This window comes from Stomoxys calcitrans, chromosome 3, assembly GCF_963082655.1.
Source record: "Stomoxys calcitrans chromosome 3, idStoCalc2.1, whole genome shotgun sequence".
NCBI lineage: Eukaryota > Metazoa > Arthropoda > Insecta > Diptera > Muscidae > Stomoxys > Stomoxys calcitrans.
The window spans coordinates 33,442,140-33,468,680 of record NC_081554.1 but is presented as its reverse complement, the minus strand read 5'-3'; the positions used below and the strand labels follow the sequence as shown (position 1 = coordinate 33,468,680).

General features: G+C 37.7%; 1 protein-coding gene across 1 annotated transcript; it reads right to left on the bottom strand.

The window, feature by feature from the left end:
* Positions 1-1,509: 1,509 nt before the first annotated feature.
* LOC106091422 (uncharacterized) lies at positions 1,510-26,541 on the bottom strand. The gene is made up of 4 exons (XM_013257939.2): positions 26,432-26,541; positions 26,130-26,285; positions 2,751-3,462; positions 1,510-2,684 (listed from the first exon to the last, which is right to left on the bottom strand). Exons 2-4 carry the CDS (start codon positions 26,241-26,243, stop codon positions 2,554-2,556), a joined length of 957 nt encoding a protein of 318 aa, XP_013113393.1. The 5' UTR covers positions 26,244-26,285; positions 26,432-26,541; the 3' UTR covers positions 1,510-2,553.

Here is a 26,541-nt window from a genome sequence, read left to right as displayed (position 1 = left end):
AGGAGCTTGCTGACCTACAGGAGCTTGACCACATGAAAATGTGGTTACAACAACAACTTATGTTGAAATCTTTGCCTTTGATGCGAATCGTTGGCAAATTCACCAAATTTGTTGCTGTTGTTGTTGTAGCAGTTTATTGTGTTCTATCATTCGTCTGCTTGATTCTGTTGAGTGTCAAGACCCAGGAACTCTGCGACTAAGATGGGGTGCGTCCACAGCGATCTGGGTCTGAGTCGAGTGGGTCTGGCCGGGCAGTTAAACAGGTGACGTGTATCGTGCGGTCCCTGGTTACAATCGGGACATACATCTTGCACGTCGGCATCAATCCTAGCTCTGTGGGATTTGAGGCGGCTGCATCTGCCGGAACGTAATTGAGCCAGAACCACTCTGGTTTGCCGGGGGAGGTCGATTTCTTCAGGTACAATGGGTGGCGGTCGTTCTCCAAGGACTACATTCACCCGGTAGCCAATTACCGCGTCTGCTACCGTGTCTGCATGAATGTTGTTCAGACCCGCTTGATATGCCGCTTGATCTAGAGGTTCTCTCTTGTAGCGCTGAACCTCACGCTCTAGATCGTGTAGATCTACCTTAAGGCTTCTGGGCGGTGGGTATCTATCCACAAGATGATGATTTGGATGGTTTCTGCGATAAAAGCCCAAAAGGTATTGCTTAGACAGCACGTAGTTATGTCTTCGCATTGGTAGGATCTTTGTCTCCTGATGGAGGTGGTCCACATGAGAACTGAGGAGACAGCCCGTCGCAGTTCGGAGGGCGGCATTCTGACAGATCTTAATATTATTCCACTGCGTTTCACAAAGTTGACGAGACCACACTGGCGCTGCATAACTTACCACAGACCGGCCAATTGCTTTGTACGTGGTCAACAAGGTTTCTTTGTCTGCACCCCAAGTGCTGCCAGCGAGTGACTTGAGGACCTTGTTTCTACTTTTGACTTTATTGCAGATTGCATGCCACAGCATGTGGGGAGAAAGTGTAAGAGCTGTCAAATGTGACGCCAAGTATTTTGGGACATTTGATGGTCGGAATCATTTCTCCATCGACCATCGCAGTCAGCTCAGTATTCACCTCACGCGTATTTGTAGTGAACAGTGTGGCTGAAGATTTGGTGGCAGCGAAATATGAGGCAAGCTCGTTGAGGTAGGCGTTCAACCTATCGCAGATGTCATCAATGGGTGGGGGGCCTGATGCCATGATCTTACAATCGTCCGCATATGAAACGATGATGAAGGCGGTTCTGGCAAACCGAACAGAACCAGGGTCCGGGGTTCTTTTTAATCCCGGCACGGACCAGAAGCGTGCGGAGAAGGCACTCCGGGATGTGCCTCTCCCATGACGAAAAAAGACGAACACGTACACTGAGGCGGCAGCCCTTTCCGATGAGGGATCCATCGGGTCAATCCGGTGCGTACAACCGGCTGCCATGGGATTGCACCAAATTTGAAACCACCCATGGTGGTGAGTAAAAATTATTAATTAACCAAACCTAAATTTTGTTTAATTTTTAATTTTATTAATATTCTTAAATTCTATGTCCTTTGTTTGATTTTAACATTATACACATTTGATAAATTGTTCTTACGATTTTGTTTGTTTGTTGTAACACTTAATAATTTTTGTTTGTTAATAATTAATATCTTGTTTTTTATTTACTTAAGAGCAGTAATATGGCATATAGCCTTCACAAATTCTATTTGGTATGCTAATATTGATTGAAGTTGAATGATGATGCCCCATTGACATTCAAAACAACAAGAAAAGCTCAGTATTGAAGGAAAACTTAATACAGATTAAAAACGAGAGTAAAATATTATCATTATTTGTCTAAATAAAAAGATATACGCAATAGAAGACAAATTAAAACAACGGTATACAACTGCGCAATATTTAATACTCAATGCAAGACAATGTTTCTACTTTTAGATTTCGTTTTCGCTTTCGTTTTTTTTTTAAGAGGTACCAGAGTAAATATATATGTATATATGTTAAAAGTTGTTTGTTTATATTAAGTTTGGTTTGTGTGCCATTGGGAATGTGGAGTTGGGTTACTGATAGGCTAATGGAAAAGCATTGATTAAGAACAATTTATCTTAAATTTATATCTGTATACACAACGCTTGCATTATTTATAAATTATTGACTTGCACCCTTTTTTGTATGGAAAACGGAAAAGCACAGAAAGAAAGTCTAAAACATACATATACATACATAAAACAAAATAATTTTTATCGAAAACCATTTCAGAAATGCATAACAAATTCGTTTGATAATCATCATCAGTGTCATTACTCTCGTAACGTTCGCTAGAGTTCTTCAGCATTTCTGATAGGCAGTGATATCCAATTGAGTTTTTGATAATACATTGAAAAAATCTACATGCTACTGAAAAAAATTTAAAATATGCATTCGTCGCTGGAAACGCGAGCAGTTCGTTTCTTTCATAAATTTAAATTACAAATAATTAAAGTTGTATTTTTTGTTTGACGACACAAATTTAATACATAATAAGTATAGAGATCGTTCTCATTAACATCCTTATTTCGGGTGCTGTCTTTCGTACTCTTCAATGTCGGCAATATTGACAAGATCAAATTCCACAATGCCCTTGCCAGAGTATTCAGCAAATTTGCCATTAGAGGATATGGGCAAGGCTTCACGCTTGAAAACTGCAAAATAATTGACGAAACAAAAATTATATTAGCTCTATCTATGTTTAAACATTTTCAACTCACCTCCCGATACATAACGTTCCAACATGTACACCTTCATGTCATAACACTCATTGGCAATACGTTCCGAGATCAGTGTCAAATCTGTGATGGGCGGTGTCACCACTCTCATGTTGCGGCGTACACGATCTGTATCGATGTTGTAGTAACCTGAACCCATTTTCTCCATCAAATCAATGAAACTCTTGGGTGGCAATGTTGTATTACGATCCAAGGGCATTATAAAGCAACGATTGGCTGTTGTATCAATAATAGCCGATTGATTCTCCTTAAAATCGTGCATAAAACGTCCATGGCGTCCATCCTTGAAATCGGGCACATTTATTTTCGTGTAACTCTCATCGTCGCTCATATCCATTTCGATTTCTTCGCGGAAGAAATCATCGTCAGCTTGGGGAAAACTTTTGCGTCCAGTTAGCGGCAATAACCAATTTAAATTTAAATCCAATTCATCAGGTTGTGGATAGAAGCGAGGTACTGTCAAATTGCTGCCGTTCAATTCGTATGGTACATCACAGAATGTGCGATAATGAAATTTGGTTGGATTATCAGAATTTCCAAACGAACGATAGATGATGTAACCACCGAAAATGCCTAGCATTAAAGTCACCAAAATCAGCAGAACGGTAAGACCGTTTTTGATGCAACTGAATGTGGGTGGTTGGGTGTAGTTGACCGATTCCACATCGCTACCTTGCGGAATGTATGCTTGTTTCTGAGGGACAATATAAAGACATTAGAGACGTTATTAGTTTAAAACATACACAGAAAGAAAAATGTAACATTTGTGAATAATGACAATTCATAACATTTATGAAACACGTTTCATAAATCTCAATTCAATGAAACATGTCATAATATATATGAAAATCAATCATATAGTTTATGTAAAGTTGTCATAACATTTATGAAAAACTTTCATAACATTAATGAGTATTTTCATAACATTTAAGAAAACAATTTCATGAAATTTGTACTAATAGTTATAACATTCATGGAATCATGGAATAACAATCGGTCTGTATGGCAGCTGTATTTAAATATAGTCCGATCTGAACCATATTTCAGACGAATGTCGGCAGACCTATAACTACCCACTGTTTCAAATTTCAGTGAAATCGCCTACAAAGTAAAAAGGGGATGGATTATAAAAGGGTGATTTTTGCACAGCTATAGGAAAGTTTTTCAAAAAAAAAAAAAAAACCGTCAAAATTAAAGAAAAAATGCATGAAATCTTTTTTTGAGTCGATAGTAGGGTCCATATAATTTAACGTTTGAAGATTATTTCATGTAAATGTTAACCGTGACTGCGCCTCAAATGGTCCATCCGCTTAATCCAATTTTGGCATACTCTTTCCAATTTTTTCTCAATTTGGCTGTGGAGTGGTTACAACAGGCGGACGGACAGACACACGGTAATCGTCAAATCGTCTTAGAATATTTTGACGATCCGAAATAGGGTCGAAAATTGATATTTCGACGTGTTGCAAAGGGAATGACTAAATGAAAAAGCCCCCTATCCTACGGTGGTGGGTATAAAAAGGGAATGGATTATAAAAGGGTGATTTTTGCACAGCTATAGGAAAGTTTTTCAAAAACAAAAAAAAAACCCATCAAAATTCAAAAAAAAAAATGCATGAAATCTTTTTTTGAGTCGATAGTAGGGTCCATATAATTTAACGTTTGAAGCTTATTTCATGCAAATGTTGATCGTGACTGCGCCTCAAATGGCCCATCCGCTTAATCCAATTTTGGCATACTCTTTCCAATTTTTTCTCAATTTTTTAAGGCTGTGGAGTGGTTACAACAGACGGATGGACAGACACACGGACATCGTCAAATCGTCTTAGAATATTACGACGACCCGAAATAGGGTCGAAAATTGATATTTTGACGTGTTGCAAAGGGAATGACTAAATGAATAAGCCCCCTATCCTACGGTGGTGGGTATAAAAAGGGAATGGATTATAAAAGGGTGATTTTTGTACAGCTATAGGAAAGTTTTTCAAAAACAAAAAAAAACCATCAAAATTCAAAAAAACAAAAAAATTGCATGAAATCTTTTTTTGAGTCGATAGTAGAGTCCTTAAAATTTAACAATTTGGGCATACTCTTTCCAACATTTCGGACGGTATCTCATGAATAAATGCTTCAATGTTGTATTCCAATTCGTCAATTGAAGCGGGCTTCTTTGTATAGACGTGAGCAATAATTTTGGACGGTATCTCATGAATAAATGCTTCAATGTTGTCTTCCAATTCGTCAATTGAAGCGGGCTTCTTTGTATAGACGTGAGCATTAATTTTGCCCAACAAAAAAAGTCTAAAGGCGTTAAAGCACACGATCTAGGCGACCAATTGACCGACCAATAAAGGTGGAGTTACATACCTCGCGTAGGATTTATGCGTGCTTACGCGTGCATTTCAGAAAAAATTAAAATAGGATGGATTGTATTGTGTGAGATACACAAGAAATGTACGCACGCATCTGACGGAATAAGTTAACCAATTCTCACCTTTGAACGCGTTTCAGGGCGCAAAACATAAACATATGATTTGAATATGTTTACTGTTCAAAAATTGCTGTGCCGTCCGTATTTTAGAGAAATTCTTTTATTAAAATCATATTAAACCACATCGTTGACAATTTCCATTGAAATTAACTTTGGAGATGACATGAATAAGCTGATTATCTAGAAATTCACGCGCAGCAAAAGTCGCATGGTATGTAACTCAACCAAAAGAACGCATGTGGGCGCATTAGATTGCTCCAGTACGCATGAGTGCTGCGCGTGGTATGTAACACCAGCTAAAGGCGCTATTACACGGCATGTAGATGTCTTATGGCATGTCACTTTTTGTATTCACATGTAATTGAAAATGTTTGTCAAAATTGTCAATTTACATACGATTCGTCATTTTGCTATCACACCTGTATGTTATTTTTGTATGACATAACCTAAAAATTTGAGCATAAGCTGATTTTTTTTATGTGAAAAATTGTTAAAGTTGTGAAAAAGCTAGTTAAATCGTAAATTTGTGAAAACACTTTAAATTGGGTTTGATTTCATTCGAAACGAAACTAACATATGAAAATCACTTTTCAAAATAACACATGTAAATTTTTTCGATTAGAGCGTGCTCTATTCCTTCTGAACAAAACATAAAGAAATCAGCTGTTTTTGTTGCCAGACGAATAAAATATATTGTTACGCGCGCTTTGTGACATGTGGCACCACCTTGTTAAAACCACGTCATGCAAGTCAAGCTCTTGCATTTTTGGCAAAAAAAGTTGAATATCATCTCACGGTAGCGCCCACCATTAACAGTTACGTTACGATTCGCATAATCTTTGAACAAGTACGGTCCAATGATGACACCAGCCCATAAACCGCACCAAAATGTGACTTTTTCTGGATGCATTGGTATCCCTTGCAATGCTTCTGACTAATCTTCCCCCAAAAATCAACAATTCTGCTTATTAACGTACCCATTGAGCCAAAAATTAGCTTCGTCGCTGAACTGGCAATAAAATGGAACAAGCGCTCGATGAACCTTCTTAACAGAGCACGCATTTTGATAAAAAAAATTCAATAATTTGCAAGCGTTGTTCGTTTGTAAGACGATTTATGGTTAAATTATAGACCAAACTGAGGCTTTCAACGCCAAATCCCGGCGTGAACATCAACATTTTCAGTGGTGGTTATCCCCTCAATGCTGGCAAATCTCTCACTAGTTGGCAACCGTGGGTGATTTTATTTATTTATTAATAAAATCTTCATTTGGTTTTAAGTCAAAATATTTTCAAGAATTTCGGTGAAAGGTTAATCAGTCTGCAGTTTCTAGAATTTCATCCCTTCATCAGCGGTATTCTTCGACCAATTACCCAATCAATAATCAATGTTATATATAAGCTTAGGCAAAAATTGCTTATATGTGGAAACACGTTGCTCGAACACAAAAACACGAATACATCGAAGAAAGCTGTCGGTAACAATTTTAAAAATATTTTGATTTTCATGCAGCTCCGCAATTTGCGTAGAGACCGCATAAAATTTGTTATAGTTGCAGATGCAAGACAAACATCGTCGTATGCCACGCTTCATATTTTTTTTTTTTAATAATTGTTTCCGTTGTTTATGGGCATTCAAGATCAGGTAAATGCCAACCAAAAACACATGATCTTGAAAGCACATAGACAATGGAAAGAACTATGAAAACATAGATAAACAAAAATAAAACGATGATGTAGCAAGACGACGATGTTTGTCTTGCACATGCAACTACAACAAATTCTATGCGGTCTCTACGTAAAGGAAATTTTAATTTGTACACCACTGGATTATATAGTGTTTTTTTATAATTGTCGGTCCAGCCCTTTCCGTCCCTCAGCCCATCAATCGTCTGTTTCTTAAAAACACGGTAACATTAGTAAAGCTATCCGCCTGAACTATGTATATATTTGCATATTATTTCAGTAGGTCGGTTAGATTTGTAAATGGTCCAAATCGGTATATGTTAAGATATATCCTACCTATTTTTTTACAATCAACCAAAACGCAGGCGATGTCACCTATATATGCAGTGCATTGCGCTGGAGGGTTTAGTTAAGAATTGGAGGGGAGGGGGGAAAGAGGGAGTAGTGTTTATGGACATTTGTTTTGAATTTCTCCATGTCGTAAGTAGCGGGAAAGACATCTGCCGGAAGTCGTTACAAATACGAACCGTCCTTGCGAAAAAAGAATTCTCTCGGTAGTACATGGTCCGATCAGCTGATCAATTGATTACCAACCGATGCACAGTTCTAGAAAATCTTGTATTTCTGACAAACAGTAGACCGATTGCCGAAGAACACACACCATGGAAGAATCGATAGAGCAGCGTCACACAACCCACATTTCCAACCAAAACCAACGCCCGCTTCTGGACAGTTCCAGGGATGATTTTGTAGCTCCGCCCCATATATATGAGTAATATTTTATCTTCGACCTGATGTACGTAGTGTAGATATTAAGAAGATCAGAGGAAGTGAAACATTTCTTACACAGCTTAAGAAAGCCTCAGAAATTGAATGCTTCCTTCGAAACTTGGAATACATGTTTTGACCAACGGACATCACATTGTATCTTTATGCCCAGAACATTAAGAGCCTCTGACACCGATATTTACACCGTCGATAGATACTGACAATTACAAAGTGACAGTGAATCGTTTGTGGGACAAGCGTGTGTGTCTTGTGTGCATTAAAATCCACTCTGCTTATTCGACCCCACTCAGAAATGGTCAGAAAATCCTGAGAGTGTTACGTTCATAATCTGCCTCTTGTCTTCAATCTCTCGAAGAGTCGGCCATGGTGGAATGAAAATGAATGACAGTGGTTGCTGCCATCCGCGAACGAGTACATCGGATTCGAAGTCAGACTCAATAGATCATCAATGAAAATAAGAAAAAGAAAGGGAAAGAAAGGGTACTCCTGCGGTCAATATTTATTCGTCGGATAAAAGCCCATCTACAACAACTCTTATAGTGCGATCTAAGAGAAAACTCGATATAAATCGACCATAGTCTCACCGAACTAGTGAATAGAGCGACTCCAACGTTCAGACAGGAGTACCATCAGGTCACTCGTGCAGCGATTTCTGTGGAACCCAGTATGTCAAGGGGCTTAACTTTACTCACTGTCGCAACTTTCGCAAAATCGGATAATAAATATGGCTTTTATGGGTCTAAGGCCCTAAATCGGCGAAGGACCCAACACATTTCACTGACCTCAATTTCAGCAAAGTCGAATAATAAATGTGGTTTTTATGGGCCTAAGACCCTAAATCGAAGTATCGGTCTACATTGGGGCTATATCAAGATATAGTTCGATATAGCCCATCTTCGAACTTAACCTGCTTATGGACAAAAAATAATCTGTGCAAAATTTCAGTGACGGACATGGCTAGATCGTCTTGGATTCTTACGCTGATCAAGAATATTTATACTTTAAAGGATCGGAAATGGATATTTCGATGTGTTGCAAACGGAATGACCAACCCATCCCATCCTTCGGTGGTGGGTATAAAAATTGTCAATATCACCAGACACATCCGATTGGATATCCACAAGCGACTAGTTCATGATATTCACAATATCAGAATTGTCCGAAACTAGGTGGATAAAACTAGAGGCATCACTGGTAATTTAACTTCTTTATTAATTAATTTATTTATTTAATAATTAACCGATTTGGCTTACATTTTGATGCTGGCCTTCATGCCAAGCATAGTTCTAATCTATCTATTGGGTTGCCCAAAAAGTAATTGCGGATTTTTCATATAGTCGGCGTTGAAATTTTTTTGCACAGCTTGTGACTCTGTAATTGCATTCTTTCTTCTGTCAGTTATCAGCTGCAACTTTTAGCTTGCTTTAGAAATAACTTTTTGGGTAACCCAATATAACCTCATATATACCGATCTTACTTTAATTGGCTAAGACAGAACATGTATCCTAAGTTTGGCTAATGAACTTAGAATAGCGTTTCAAGCGCCTTGATCGTCTACGCTTCCTATGTATACCTACCTCCCGATATGATTTATTGAGCATCTAAAGAGCGTAACTACATATTATCCGAAATTGAAATTGTGCGCGTATTCCTTTTATGGAATAGTAGTTATACATGCAGAATATTATGATTGTTAATGCATCATTTGTGGCTTATGATTGTATGATAAATAAATAAATAATGACCCCCAACATCTAGGGCAAGTATGGTCCAATAATGTTTATAACCTGTTATAGCTCCTATGTTATCCACAAAATCTTATAAAAAAAATTGTTCATAGAACTTTACTTATTCCATTCATTGTGAAGGGTATAAAAGATTTGGCTCGCCCTAACTTTACGCGATTATATTCACTTTTTTATACCCTCCACCATAGGATGGGGGTATACTTATTTCGTCATACTGTTTGCAACACATCGAAATATGCATCTAAGACCCCATTTTAAGTCGAACTAGCCATGTCCGTCCGTCTGTCGAAAGCACGCTAACTTTTGAAGGAGTAAAGCTAGCCGCTTGAAATTTTGCACAAACACATATTATTAGTGTAGATCGGTTGGGATTGTAAATGGACCAAATCGTTCCATGTTTTGATATAGCTGCCATATAAACCGATCTTGGGTCTTGACTTCTTGATCCTTTAGAGGGCGCAATTTTTGTCCGGTTTGACTGAAATTTTACTTGTAGTGCTTTGGTACCACTTCCAACAACTGTGCTGAGTATAGTTCAAATCGTTTCATAGCCTGATATAGCTGCCATATAAACCGATCTTGGATCTTGATTCTTGAGCTTTTAGAAGGCGCAATTCTTAACCGATTTGGCTGTAATTTTGCATGTGGTGTTTTGGTGTCACTTCCAACATTTGTGCGAAGTATGGTCCAAATCGGTCCATAACCTGGTATAGGTGCCATATAAACCGATCTAGGATCTTGAATTCTTGAGGCTCTAGAGGGCGCAATTTTTGTCCGATTTGACTGAAATTTTGCATGTGGTGTTTTGGTGTCACTTCCAACATTTGTGCGAAGTATGGTTTAAACCGGTCCATAACCTGGTATAGCTGCCACATAAACCGATCTTGGGTCTTGACTTCTTGAGCTTTTAGAAGGCGTAATTCCTATCGGATTTGGATGTAATTTTGCATGTGGTGTTTTGGTGTCATTTCCAACATTTGTGCGAAGTATGTCGCAAATCGGTACATAACCTTATATAGCGGCCACATAAACCGATCTGGGATCTTGACTTCTTGAGCCAATTATTATCCGATTTGGCTGAAATTTTGTACAACGACTTCTCCCATGACCTTCCACATACGTGTCTAATATGGTCTAAATCGATTAACAGCTTGGTACAGCTCCCTTATAAAACGATCTCCCGATTTTGCTTTTTGAGTCCCTACAAGGTGCAATTCCGAATGGACTGAAATATTAGACAATAACTTCTACAATGTTCAGTTTTCAATTCAATTATGGTCCCAATCGGACTATAACTTGATATAGCTCCAATAGCATAACAGTCCTTATTCATTATTCTTTGCGACCCATGGTGGAGGGTATATAAGATTCGGTCCGGCCGAACATAGCACGCTCTTACTTGCTTTAATTTCGTTTCAAAATATTATCGGTTATTTGATACTCCTCCTATTGCAATGTTCATATGCTTCTTATTGAACAAAAAATACGATTACTCATTGTTTTTGTGTAAACTGACCGATAATTAATGCATTCAATAGCCAACAAAGAGTTAATCCAATATTTACATTATTCCGTTTTATTTATACAAAGCAATTCAAATTGCAAATGTGGTTTGTACTTATCTTGAAATATAAATACATGTACATATATATATTGTTATAACAATGGCATAAAACTATTAAAATAAACAAAGTTGTGGCAAAAATAATGTATGTATGTACTCATATTAGATCTTAAATATATAAAATATAGTACATCGTGGCAATTTAATCAATGGTTTGGATATTCTTAGATTTTTTTAAGACCATAAAAAAAATGCCCAAAGGCCAGATGGGCTCCATATACCTTGAAATAATTAGAGTCATCAGTTCGGTTTTGGGATTTTTTTTGTGCTAATTGTAGCAATATGTTGTAGGCTACTTTTCGGGTTTTTAATAAATCGGATTCTTCAATTCTTCTTAGATTTTTCCTATGAATAGTTCATTTCTAAACATGTTTTGCATAATTACAACTTACAACTTTTTCTGTCTTGCATATTTCCTCTAAAGACAATATTTTGTCTAAAATGTTTACTTCAAAGTTTTAAAACATTGACTTTGAAAAATGTTTGATTTCTCCAGAGATAGTCCATATCAAATTTAAGTATGGTATTTCTGAAATAAACTAATATTAAAAGTTGGTCTTTTGATAGGTTAGGTTAGGTTAGGTTGAAATGAGGGTGCGGATATTAATCTGCCCCCATGTCACTTTGGACCAGTAATCGGCTTGTTGTGCGCTCTAAAAACTAAAAAAAGGAACCTGGTCTTTAGATAAAATACTAGTAAAATGTTCCATTTCAGAATACATCAAATTTCATCCAAATTTGAATTCAAAGAAAATTCGGTTTCTATTACAAATAGGCCCGAAGGTGAACGAATGATAGATGGTTCCAAAGAGGGGGCTGTGAGCATTCCAAAACTATGTGGCTCATCTACACTTGAAGAGGTCTACAGCGTTGTTGTCATTGGCTAGAACAGACGTCTCAGCCATTGTGTCCGTCATGGCAGGTCACTGTCTAATCGGGAAACATGCTGACAGACTGAAGGTTGCCAGTAACGACTTTTGCAAAAGCTGTAGGGACATCGAGGAAGAAGAGACTATACAACACCTTCTGTGTGTGTGTCCCGCACTAGAAGTTAGAAGGAGTTCCACTTTAGGTTCTCATTTCTTGGAGAACCTGTCTGATTTAGCGGATGTGAACATTCGCAAGTAATTGGGCTTTTTAAAACGATCTGGATGGTTCAACGTTATGAACTAGAAGGCATCTTCCTCCTTCTGTTCCTGTGGTATCACAGATGATGGAAACGTCTAAGATAGTCTGATGGCAGATTGTAAGTAAAATCATACTCACGAAACGGCCACGGGACACGACTTACAAGAAAATCAGGAATTAAGCATAACAGATAATAAAACACAAAATTTTTGCCATGCTCTCAGTATGAATTTGCAGATGCATAAAAATGAAAAGAACAAATGCTGTATGATTTGAGACTAATGGAAAAAAATATTATTTGCTTCATGGAAAAATATTTGTTTAACCGTGACTCGTGATTGTTCCGTGAGTCATGACTCGTGATTTTCTCGTGAGTCGTGTTTCTCATGAGTATGAGTCGACGTAAAAAAGTCGTGCGTGAGTAACATTTTTTCTCTCGTGAGTTTAAGTGAAAAATCACTCACGTCCACATCTCTATTTGTGACCCTCACAAGTTTTACCTTCAGCCGCATTGTTTGTCTTAAAATGTTATGAAAACTTAACCGGAAGCTTGATTTGACTTAAGACCCATGGTTGCTTGGTAAAAAATGCCGTAAATGTAGGAAAACATGTCGGCCGTTTAATTTTGCTTTAAGAAAATACATGCAAACGATTACCAAACATCTGTCGACCGTAGCCGGAATTCAGTAAAACAAATTTTTACGTTCCGTTTTCTTATCAGCTGATAAAATTTTAAGTTTGAAGAAATTTCCAAACCAAAAATTTATGTTAAGAAAAAAGTGTTATTCTCCTATTCTATGATTTCTTTGTGGAATTTATTACAATTTATTTTTAATAGTTAGAGTTGAATGGGTAGCCCACCATGAAAGGGTGGCCAGTCTGGCCTGTTGTGAAAAGTAAATGAAATAATGAGGCATGGGATACAACAAGAAATACAAGTAGAGGTGGTAAGCGCCAATGCGGCGCTGTCGTATCCGCTTATCCATGTAAGCATTACGTGGTGAAACTGGGGACTATTCAGGGATTTCACGCAATTTGATCTCACTTTACTAGACCCTGATTATAAGCATCACATCAGTTTAAACTCTGAGCTCCAATTTGTAAAGCTCAAGAGAGAGCTACCGAGCGTATCCACAGGTTGCGTATAGTGGAATGCTTCGTATACGGAGTAGCTGCAAATGCAGTTGCAAATCAGCGGTACCGAAGGTAGAGTCTAACAGCCCTTTTCTGAATAACAATTCCCTGGGAGTTTATGCCCTACTCCCTTTTCCCTTATTCTAAACAAACTTAGAAAAAGGAAAATATCTCCCAGGGAAAAAAATAGCTATACTGAATCGAAATAAATAGAAGAGAGCTAGGATAAAAAATTATGAATTTAATTGTTTTATAAAAAAAAATGGAACCAGTTATTACTATTTACGACCAATATTCTTACCCAATCCCATGGCAGCCGGTTGTACGTACCGAATTGACCCGATGGAGTCCTTCACCGGCAAGGGCTACCGCCTCAGTGTACAACACACTGCTACAACAACTACAATAATGAACAATTTAAAATGTACGGAAATTATTTTTCACTTTTTCATCAAAATCAAGTAGAAATTTTGTTAGGTTCTCCCGGTTTAAATATGTCATGTACCCACCATAGAAGATTTGCATAAGTTTTTCGGTTTTATTAATAAAATACGAGCATTCTAGAACTGGTATATCAATATACATGGGTTTCAAGATATGTGGTTTTATTTATTATATTTTTAGACCCATATGTATAAAGAGTTGTCGCTAAATGGCACTCCGTTCGGAGTCGGATACTAAAAGGGGGTCCCTTATCGTTTAGCTTAAAGAAGAATCGGGCGGCACTCAATGATATGCAAGAAGTCTTCTGCCTGTTCCTTAATGTTCAAAAAAAAAAGCTATTTTTTTCAAAAATACTTGGCAGCATTTACTGCACAGGAGTAGGAATAAATCCATAAATCGCTGTTCAGCAGCCGTCCCAACCATCAAGAAAAGCGGACGGCGCCCTAAAATCTCGATTAGATCCATAAAAGTAGGATTTTAGATAAAGCGGTGTATAATGCAGATCACCACAGCAGCCGGCACCATCGGCAAGGGCTGCCACCTCAGTGTACAACACGCTGCTACAACAACAACAACCACAGCATTTATGACGACGAAGGAGAAGCAAACCTCTATATATTATATACTAAACACTAAAGTATTCTGCCCAAGAACGCTCCGGTAGATTCAGCCACCTTAACTCCTTTTGGCAAGGAAAAACGCCAACATGCAGAATGTGTGACCAATTTCCGGCATGGGATAGCTGTGAGCACCTCACAGACATTGAGCTCCGATTTATGTGGTGTTCATTGTAGTAGTTGCAACGGCAGTCGAGCGGAGAGTCTCAGTGAGAAGTCGGGCGGCATCGGCCCTATAAGGCGAGTTAATGGCGCTTTTAAATAACCAATGGCCAACCAGTTCCAGCTGCGATCAGTCTTTTAGACCGGTGGGAGCTTTCTCACCTACAGGAGCTGGACGTGGATCGCCACATCCACATGAAAATGTGGCTTCAACAATACGACGCAATCTATATATCTATCCACCAGACCACATCTGATTGTTGGATGAAGACTGAAACTTGTTATCACAACGCAGAAATATGGTGACAAGCTGCAGGTCATAATTGTGTACTATTAAAAACAAAAATTAAACCAAACATTACAAAAGCAACACTAAACATGTTTGTAAACTTTTTTACCAACCTTTATAAATTCGTTTTGCTCATTTTTCCATTTTATGTTAATTTTTCCAAAAAATAATAGTGAAATGATTAGCCAAAATAAAACAGCTGAGCCAAACAGCTGTTTTCGAAAATTCGAAATTTTCTCTCTCATATTTTTCCTCTTCCCATTTAATCAGAATAGGAGGATTTTATTCGAGGGAGAATTTTATTACCTGTGCGTTTGTTCCCAAGGATTTTTCAGAATTGGGCTGCGTTCTATTGACGTCTTTAAATAACCAATGGCCATAACGTTCTCGCGGCGATCGGTCCTACGGAACGGATCGCGCTTGACGAGAATCGCTACCTCCACATACAATTGTGGCTACAACATCAGCAACAACAACTGATTTGCAATCCCATGGCAGCCGGTTGTATGTACCGGATTGACCCGATGAATTCCTTCAATGGCAAGGGCTACCGCCTCAGTGTACCACACACTGCTACTACAACAACAACAGATTTCGAAAACTGTAAATCCCTTGCCAGAATTTCTTTTGCGTCTATCTTTATGACACATAACTCTCCCTAAAATGTTGTGTGTCGTTGTATAGCCTTAATCCAGTCCCTGTCTCCTGAAATCCGCCTTAGTCTGTCCACCGACTTCCATAGTGTCCAGAAGGGAACCTTGGCCATATTTTGTCTCCTCGTGCGGCTCAGAGCGGTGACTGTCGAGCCATCTCCTCGTTATTATATGCCCTCTCAATACTCGAGAAGGCCGCCATCGCGCACTCCTTCAAATGGAAAGACGTCTCAACTTCTCGTTAGTCACCTCGTGGAGGGCCGTCTTCTCTGACCTACCCTGAAGTTATGCCTGAAGTTCTCGGACGCCAGACCCTCTCTCACCTTCGTCTTTTTTGTTAAAAAATTTGTTTTGTTTGAAATGTCAAATGCTACGTTTTGTAATAATTGGCTGTTTACATTTACAATACATTTGTTCTACATTTACAAGAGCATTATAACCAGGTCTTCAAGAATACAAAATCCCCTAGAATTCCCTAATGAACAAACAAAACATATTTCAAAAATATCTCATATTTAAACAGTTGACTGAATTTTTATTAGACTACATTTTAAACAATATATACACAAGTGTTTTAGTTATATAAAATGTTCTTGAAATTCTAGAATTATTATTGACTTATGCCACTAGCAAACATTTTGGGGATAGGCCGCATATTGCTTATTTTTAAGCAATAATTTCTTCTTATCTTTAGTTGCTATAACATTTTATTATTAAAAATCAATAAAACATACACTTAATTTAGACTGCTTCCTTTATTTCTTTTTAAAATTATAATGACAATGTCCAAATTTTAAGACTGTAGTTGACTTAACTTGTATGAAAATTTCTAGATATAAAAAATTTGTTACTATTGCATAAAATCATTTATGAAAAATGTCCAGAATACCTGTACCAAAAGCTGCAGTTTGGGAGAACAAACAGAAGGATACTATTGGTGATGCCTCGATATCGTCTTTTGATATCACAATGGCTATATCTAACAAATGCGATCCGCCTATGGAACTCACTACCCTTGTCAATACAATCTATTTGCAACGCAAATTCATTTAAAAAAGCTTTACAGAAAAATCTTTAAATAATCTTAATATTGATAATGTCTTAATTAAATAATGTTTATATTGTCAAAATTATTTGTTAATTAATTATATATTACAAATGTTACTTTATATACTACTTATCTCTGTTGAACTGTGTTAAATGTCATTGATATCTCACATACAGTAATTATAAGATCATTGTTATCTTGTTGTATGTGAAAACGAACAAATAAATCTAAATCTAAATCTAAAATAATACGTATTTGGTTATAATGAATGACGTAGATGATGTGGCCTCTGTTTGATTGTAGCATGTCAGCATAAAAATGAATTTTTCTATGCCTTATTTCATTTTGAAGAAACTCACATGATCTGCAATATTGGTATTAAAAGATCATATCACAGTCTTAGGAGGCCACCGTGGCGCAGAGGTTAGCATATCCGTCTATGACGTCGAACGGTTGGGTTCGAGTGGAGAACATCAGACAAAAAATTGTTAGCGATGGTTTTTCCCTTACAAAACGCTGGCGACTTTGGTAAGGTATCAAGCCATGTTAAGCTTCTCTAACAAGTGGTGTCGTTAAGCGGCACGCCGTTCGGACTCGGCATAAAAAAGAACGCCCCATATAATTAAGCTAAAGCTTCAGTAGTTCTGCACTCATTGAGAAGTATCCCCCGCTTCTTAAAGGAATGTTATGTATATCATTGTTTTATAGCAGACGTGATGGAATGAGAAATGGCTAACTGTGTTAAAGTTGGTGGAGGCATGTATATTATAAACTCTAATGACATACACTATGAGTTAGACTTTTGTTCTAGCCGACGATAGAAAAAATAAATCTTTCTTTGGTTTCAAATTTTTATTTTTTTTCCAAAATTTTTTATGCAATGAAGAAGTCAGAGGATACCACACCATTCATGGTATGACTCGTTTCGACATTTTAGCGAATCTCTTCAAGTTTATATTTGTTATGGATGGCAACCCACTCCGTAGAAATACATAGATAAATTATATATAGATAAGAAATTTGAACTTTGCACATAGACTGGTTGGTGGCGTTTGTGAATATGGATAAATGAGAATTATCTAAGAATATGCAGCAAGCAGAATTCTGCTCTCAATAGCATGCAGTTTGCGCCGTGAAACTATGCAAAATGCACGTAGATAGTGTTTCGGCAGCCGTAGCTTCCAATATGTTTATCTTTTTTTCTTTTTGCTGCATTTTTTTTCGGCAGAATTGCTTGCTTTGAAGAAAAACAAGTAAAAGCGTGCTAAGTTCAGCCGGGCAAAATTTTGAATTCATTCCATGAATTCTGCTAAAATATGGTAGCTATATCTGGTTATAGACCGATTTGGGCCGCACTTGGCACAGTTGTTGAGAAGCATAACATAAAATTTAAGCCAAATCAAATGAAAATTGATGCTTGTAAGGGCTCAAGAAGTCAAATCGGGCGATCGGTTTATATGGAAGCTATATCATGTACTTGGCACAATTATTGGGAGTCATAAACGAACAGCATGTTCAAAATTTCAACAAAATCGGATGAAACCTGAGGCTTCCAGTGGCTCAAGAAGTCAAATCCGGAGATCCGTTTATATGAGACCCATATCAGGTTGTACATTGACTTATACCGTACCTGGCTCAGTTGTTGGAAGTAATAACACAACACGATGTGCAAAATTTCAACCAAATCGGAGAAAAATTGAGTCTTCCTGGGACTTAGGAAGTCAACACGTGAGATCGGTTAATATGGGAGCTATATCAGGATATACACTGACTTATACCGTACCTGGCTCAGTTGTTGGAAGTCATAACACAACACTATGTGCAAAATTTCAACCAAATCGGAGAAAAATTGAGTCTTCCAGGAACTAAGAAGTCAAATCGTGAGATCAGTTTATATGGGAGCTATATCAGGTTATACACTGATTTGGACCTTACTTGGTTCAGTTGTTAAGAGTCGTAACAGAACACTAAGTGCAAAATTTTAGCCAAATCGGATGAAAATTGATGCTTACAGGGACTCAAGAAGTCAAATCATGAGATCCGTTTATATGGGAGCTATATCAGGTTATACACTGATTCGGACCGTAATTGGCTCAGTTAAGAGTCATAACAGAACACTAAGTGCAAAATTTTAGCCAAATCGGATGAAAATTGATGCTTCCAGGGGCTCAAGAAGTCAATTCGGGAGATCGGCTTATATGGGAGCTATATCAGGTTCTTGACCGATTTGGAACGTACTTGACACAGTTGTTGAAAATCATAATCGAACACTATGTGCACAATTTCAACCAAATGTGATGAAAATTGAGGCTCACAGGGGCTTAAGAAACCAAATCGGGAGATCGGTTTATATGGGAGCTATATCAGGTTTTTTGACCGATTAAGACCGCACTTATCATAACAGAACACTATGTGCAAAATTTCAGGCAAATTGGAAAAAAATTTGAGGATTTCAGGGGCTCAAAAAGTCAAATCGGGAGATCGGTTTATATGGGAGCTCTATCCAAATCTGAACCGATATGGCGCATATGCAATCCCCATAGACGTGCATAAATTTTAAGTATCTGTGCAAAATTTCAAGCGTCTAGCTTTTCACGTTCCACCGCTGTCATGATTTTGACAGACGGACGGTCGGACATGGCTAGTTCGACTCAGAATGTCGAGACGATCAAGAATATATATACTCAATAATATATATACTCAGAATGACTAGATTAGTATACCCCCATTCTATGGTGGTGGGTTGACATTTGCTGCAAAATTTTGAGAGCAAAAAAATTTCTGTTATTTCAATCCTCTTTGGAAATATCATAACAAATGGCCACCGTGGCGCAGAGGTTTGCATGTCCACCTATGACGCTAAACACCTGGGTTCGAATCCTCGCGAGACCATCAGAAAAAGTTTTCAGTAGTGGTTTTCCCCCCCCAAATGCTGGCAACATTTGTGAGGTACTTTGCCTTGTAAAACTTCTCTCCAAAGAGGTGTCGCACTGCGGCACGCCGTTCGGACTCGGCTATAAAACGGAGGCCCCTTATCATTGAGCTTAAACTTGAATCGGACTGCACTCATTGATATGTGAGAAGTTTGCCCCTGTTCAGGGCAAGCCAAGATAATTTAAACAGGAAAATAGGTGCTTGGGTATACATAATCCTGCATCATTCTCGCAATTTCATGGCAGTCTCACAATTGGTGCTCAACTGTCTATGACTCCTCCTCGTTCCCACAAATCAAGCTTAAGTCCGCCATGTGTAAGTGCAAGGTCAAAGTCCTGACATTGCAATGTCTTTTCAGGACTTTCAGTGGAGAGAGCGGCAGCTCCATCACATCTATTGGGTTGCTCAAAAAGTAATTGAGTATTTTTTAAAAGAAAGTAAATGCATTTTTAATAAAGCTTAGAATGAACTTTAATCAAATATACTTTTTTTACACTTTTTTTAAAGCTAGCTAAAAGTAAAAGCTGATAACTGACAGAAGTAAGAATGCAATTACAGAGTCACAAGCTGTGAAAAAATTTGTCAACGCCGACTATATGAAAAATCCGCTTGTGACTCTGTAATTGCATTCTTACTTGTCAGTTATCAGCTGTTACTTTTAGCTAGCTTTAGAAAAAAAGTGTAAAAAAAGTATATTTATTGAAGACCATAGTAGAAGACCATAGTAGAAGCCATTGTTCAAAATGTTTGTCGAATCGGATAGGAATTGTGCCCTATAGGGGCTCGAGAAGTAATATCGGGAGATTGGTTTATATAGAAGCTCAATTCACACCATATTTAGCACACATGTAAGGTTGTAGAAGAAGTCGTTGTACAAAATTTCAGCAAAATCGGATAAAAACTGCGCCCTCTATAGGCTCAAGTTTTTGGGAGTCAAAAAAAAAAAAAGATTTTATGCAACATTTTAGTTTATATAAATATAAACCAATGTCCGGGTTTTTACTTCTCATTTTCGATTTAAATATTGGTGGTAAAAAATAAACGATGATATCGATTCTATCCACATTTATTATTAGAAATATCGAAAATATCGAATGTTGCGAATATCGATAGTTAGCCAGCTCTACACCCAAGGTTCAAGAAGTCAAGATCCAAGATCGGTTTATATGGCAGCTATATCAAAACATGGACCTATATGTCCCATTTACAATCCCAACCGATCTACACTAGTTGTTGATGTGGCAGCGTGTTGTACACTGAGGCGGCAGCCCTTGCCGATAAAGGCTTTCTTCGGGTCAATCCGGTACGTACAAACGGCTGCCGTGGGATTGACCTACACTATTAGGAAGTATTTGTGCGAAACGTAAAAATCCATTTTTCAAAAAGTCAAATATATTCCAATTTTATTTTTCCACTGCCCTAAATCATGCAAATAATTTCTGTATATCAAATGTAACAATCCCTTGAAGATTGGTGAAGGGGACAGTGGTCATCTTTGACACCCTGTATTTAAGATATAGACCAACCTCCCCATTTTCTTGAAAGCCTCTTTCCTGTCCTCTAAAAATGTCTAGAACATTTTTTACCGCTCAGATCAACAGATAAGAAGTTGTGAACTTATTTCCAGTAATTTGTTTAACCATAATGTCCAGAGACATTAAGTACAGCATCAAATTCAGTGAATCGGATGGTGTCGGACTCGGGACAGTGGTGATGCACAAAAAATTATACTTTGGTATTAGTTCATGCTTTGGTTAGGTGTACGAGTATAGGGCAATAGTTGCTTTTGATTTCTTATGGACATTCTCATCTCCTAGGTGACAGGATCCACTGTGGCTATCTTTTATTAAAAACATAAAAAGTCTACGGCAAACGGTGGACAGCAAAGCTAGAAATTTTTTCCCACCGGTATCTTCGTATCTGCGTAGTAATATAACCTTAAAACAATTAAACAAATGTGAGTAATATGTATTTTACTTAAGAAACATGTCGGGTATCGTCATGTCCACTTTGGACAATATTTTGCTTATTATCTTAAACACAACTGCATACATATAGATGTATGTATATATGGATAATCGAACTATTACTCTAGCTTCTGCCACATGATATCAATGGCGTATTTAAAGGCAAAGTTCAAATTACAATAAAAAACCAATGTGAATAATAACATTAGCCAACAGCACAATAAAGGGTATCACTTCAATAGTTGCATGTATTTAAAAACAATGTATAACAATCAAATATTTTATTTAGCATTTTTGTAATACTTTTATTTAGTAAAAAATCAAACTAAGTAAATATAAATTACTTTTAAGTGTGACCATCAAAAATATCCACACTTTGTGTTGCATCGGGAGAGGCACATGCTGGAGTGCTGGCTCAGTATCCTTCTGAACCGTGCCGAGATTAGAAAATCCCGATTTGTATGGTGTTCCTCAACATCACGAGAGTCTCAGTTGAGAGCTCCCGGGCGTGCACAGGTGCGGATAGTGGTATGCCCCGTATACAGAATAACTGTTACTGCAGTCGCGGAAAACCAGAGGTCCGTCGTTGTACGAAATTTTAAAATATTCAGCCAAATTGATCAAGTACAGCGGAAGTAGTATGCCAGGTGAATATGTGAGTCGATGGTATTTAAGTAACATCTGCTACCGCCCCGGGTCTCATTGAGACTCAGCACTCGATACCGCTGAATGTCCGCGACAGCATTTGCAGCTACTCCGAATGGAGCATTGCACTATTCAATAACAGTGGACGCGCCCGGTAGCTCTCATCTGAGATTCTCATGATAACGATGAACACCAGAAGTCACCAAAGTCACTTCCTGGCAGTACTTGAGGTGGTGTTTAAGAAACTTCGTAGACTACATAATGAATGTCCGCGACAGCATTTGCAGCTACTCCGAATGGAGCATTGCACTTTCCACAAACTGTGGACGCGCCCGGTATCTCTCATCTGAGATTCTCATGTTAACGATGAACACCACGCAGACCAGAAGTCACCAAAGTCACTTCCTGGCAGTACTTGAGGTGATGTTTAAGAAACTTCGTAGACTACATAAAAGGTTTTCCAACAAGAGGTATTATTTTGAAACACCCGGTATTTAGATGTCAATCACTTTTAATTTTTTTTCTTTGGCTTAGCAGAAACAACGCCATTATTAAAAATGGAACGATACACGCTTCAACAACGCTACCTTTAACATTCGTTAAAGGCAGCTAGGCACGAATACACCTGTAGAACTACAGAATGATGGGTTGGGGCGTCTGGTCAATAGCCCTTCACACGGAAAACTTGAAGAAATTACTATGAAAAAAAAGAAGATTAAAAACGGATCCCCCCTATGTTGACCTTGATTTGCGTTTCTGCACCTAGAATATCCACACTAGATATAGAGAGGGTGCTGTAAAGACACTGGCGTATGTATTGGTGAAATATAGGGCAGACATTTCAGCCATACAGGAAGTGCGATGGCTCGGGAAGGGCTCCACAACAACACCGAGATTTGACGCCCTACATTATAGCTGTCATGCAACGAAGCATGAATTTGACTGTGGATTAGTGGTTAGTCGGACACTGAAACTTTCTATTTATCGCTCTCTTCCATTTGGATTTCTTTTATATTCTTTATTTTTAATGGCTGGGGAGCCAAATATTAGGTAAATATAATATAGTACCTCATTATGTTAAGAAATGAATTTAATTATCTGTTATACTCAGGTTACTGAAATGTTTGTTTATAAATATTTTATGGGCCTTATTGGCTTTATATTACATATTTGGTTAATAAATGAAATGAAATGAAACACCTTGTCTCCAGGACGAACGTACCAAGGATAATATTTACGAGCACCTAGACAGAGATTATATGATATAAAAATCATTTTGGCGGTTTCAATCTTCCTATTAGGGAAAATATCTTTGGGCCAACAGTCAGAAAATTTATTCTACAAGAAGAAACCTACGATAATGGATTGAGATTAATAGACTTCGCCACGGCAATAAACATGGTAGTTAGCACCACCAGATTCCAACATCGAAGGATTCACACGACCACATGGCTCTCGCTCGGCAGCCACCGTAGCGCAGAGGTTAGCAAGTCCACCTATGACGCTAAATACCTGGGTTCGAATCCTGGCGAGACCATCAGAGAAAGTGTTCAGTAGTGGTTTTCCCCTTCCAATGCTGGCAACATTTGTGGGGTACTTTGCCATGTAAAACTTCTCTCCAAAGAGGTGTCGCACTGCGGCACACCGCTCGGACCCGGCTATAAAAAAAGAGGCACCTTATCATTGAGTTTCAATTGAATCGGACTGCACTCATTGACATGTGAGATGGTGGACCCTGTTCCCTATGTTCATGGGCCAAATTTGCAATTTACATGGCTGTCACCCGATCAAAACACGAGAAACCAAATAGATTATGTTGTGATAGATGGAAAGTATTCAACCAACCAACGTGGTTGAATCGTACATCTACGATCAATCCGAGGGGCGAACATAGATTCGGATTAATACCTTCTTGCAGCAAATGTACACGTCAACAGAAAGCTGCTAACACAACTGGTGGCAACGGCATACTCCACTCGTTTGACCCCATTGCTTGAAGAAAGCACTTCCTGTCCAGAATCCCATGGCAGCGGGTTGTACGTACCGGATTGACCCGATGAAGTCCTTCATCGGCAAGGGCTGCCGCCTCAGTGCACAACAACACACTGCTACAACAACAACTTCCTGTCCAGATAGTATAGCAGCGTAAAGGCAAACCATTGCCCACTTCATGGCAAGAGCCGCAACATCCGTACTTGAGATCCAAAAGCTTCCCCCAAAGAATCCATGGTACAACCAGGAATGCCAAAAAACTATTGAAGGCAAGAATGTGGAATGCAGGGTAAATCTACAGTCATTAGCATGTGTGTCAAATAGTAGCGGTATGTGCCAAAATAATACCTTTTATTGGAAAGGGGGTTTTCCAACTCCATTTGAAAGGCAATAAAAGAACGAAATTCTGTCGAAAACAACATAGGTATTTTTTTTTTAATTTCTGGGGATTATCGTTCAGAGCTTCTGATGAAGTTAACATTTCTAATTATGTTTGTGCAGGTGCACCCCCAAAAGCTTTTGGTCTGAGCTTGATGCTAATGTGCTGCATTAGTAAAATTCACTTATATGGTGCGAACTACCGTACTGAGCATAGGTATATATTTTAAAAATTAACAGAAAGCTTATCGGGTAGGTATGTGTATTTGTATGTGTGTGTCTCTTAAAAGAGACTTGATCCTATAGTATGCCCTGCACTATAATTCAGGTATAAAAGTTTTTTATAAATTGCTTTATGATGGAGATGTTATATTGGTACATACATATGTATATGTGATAGAAGTGTAAATAAGAAACAAATAAGTAAGGACGGGTTAAAGTCGGGCGATGACGCCATTTGATACCCTACACCACATTGGATATGCAGGCTAAGTCGTCCAATTTAAAACTTGATATGTAGAATTTCGACCAAAACCAGTAAATATTGTAGGAGCCATAGAGTAAATCGTTGTGCACATTTTTTAGAAGATCGATTGATAAATGGGTTAGCAAAGGCCTTAAAAGTGAAAATCGTTAGATACATATATATATATAGAAGCTATATCTAAATCTGAACAGATTTCTGTTGAATTCAATAGCAGTAGTGGGAGCAATAAGAGAATCCTTTGAAATTCGCCAATAATGTCGAGACTTATAAGAGAATGACTAGTGCATATGATTCGGTATAAAAATGACGATATAATTGCAATTTTAGTCCAAATCTGGTGTAGGGTTTAAAAATATTGCTGTTAATGGAAATCTTAACAAGAAAAAAACGATCGTGCTACTGGGAAACTCAAATACGATTCGTGTCATTGTTTTAAAAATCTCAAGAAATAGACAAAAACTTTAGATAAATTATTAAACGAACCACCGATTAAACCACAACACAAAAAGTGCTGTTTGTATCGCTTAAGTTTTTTTCACATACATACATAGGTATGTACATAGGTTGATAGAAACGATGAAAATGTACGCCTTATAATTCTTCGAAAGCAACACATTTTTGATGATATAAGCACGTAAATTTCAGCAAAACTAAAACAACATGGAGCATTCCATTCAACCTAGATTGAAATTGTGAAAGTGTACCAAGAAATAAAGAAGATGGGTCAGGGTCAAATTCTATGTACCTACTCGATAAAAAAGTAAACATATGCATATACCTATATCATACAAAAGAAAAAAACAGGGATGGGTGGTCCTAAAGGACAACAATAACAACCTTCTACCCATCCATACGTCCAAATACTTTACACTTGCTGTTGTTGGTAGATGCAACGCATTTAAGTGACAATTTGATTGAGCAAAAAAATACAGTACCCAAATTGTGAAAAAAATCAATAAATACCTTGACTGAACCTGAATAACAAGGATTTTAAAACCACAACTACACACTACAAAGACTAATACGTTTCAATCTGATGATGTCACAAAGTAACTGTAATTCCAACATACATTACATTTAACAAGGATAGATGCAAAGTCAAGGATATTGAAACGGTGATAGATACAATTGATTTTTCAGACTTACCCCCAATAAAGACTTTTCCATGTTGTCCTTGCCAAAGGATCCCAGCAAAGGTAAAGGTAATGGTAATTTGAAATTACCCTTTTTGTCAAGTGTAGGTTTTGGTAGAATGGTCATGTTGTTGTTGTTGCTTTCTTTTCTTATTTGTAACTCCTCTAGCTATTCACGAAAATATAATAGAATTCTTTGTTGAAAATAGAAACTGCGCAATTTTTAGGTTACACAATAAAACAGTATTAGCTTTTTTAGTTTTTTGATTGCTAAACAGTTTCTAAATGCTACTTCTTTTTATTCTATTGTTTCACCTTTTTCTTGATAATAATAAAGTAATTAAGTATTTCAATATTTCAATACTTCACTCCCGAGATTGGTGGTTAGTTTAGGGATCCCAAGTTGACTTTCAACTAATCGATTA

Excerpts from the sequence above, each read along its gene's own strand:
- LOC106091422 (XM_013257939.2), bottom strand. The coding sequence starts at position 26,243 with ATGACCATTCTACCAAAACCTACACTTGACAAAAAGGGTAATTTCAAA. Across the intron at positions 3,463-26,129 it reads TGGAAAAGTCTTTATTGGGG|AAACAAGCATACATTCCGCA; the intron begins GTAAGTCTGAAA and ends ATTGTCCCTCAG. Across the intron at positions 2,685-2,750 it reads GGAACGTTATGTATCGGGAG|TTTTCAAGCGTGAAGCCTTG; the intron begins GTGAGTTGAAAA and ends ATTATTTTGCAG.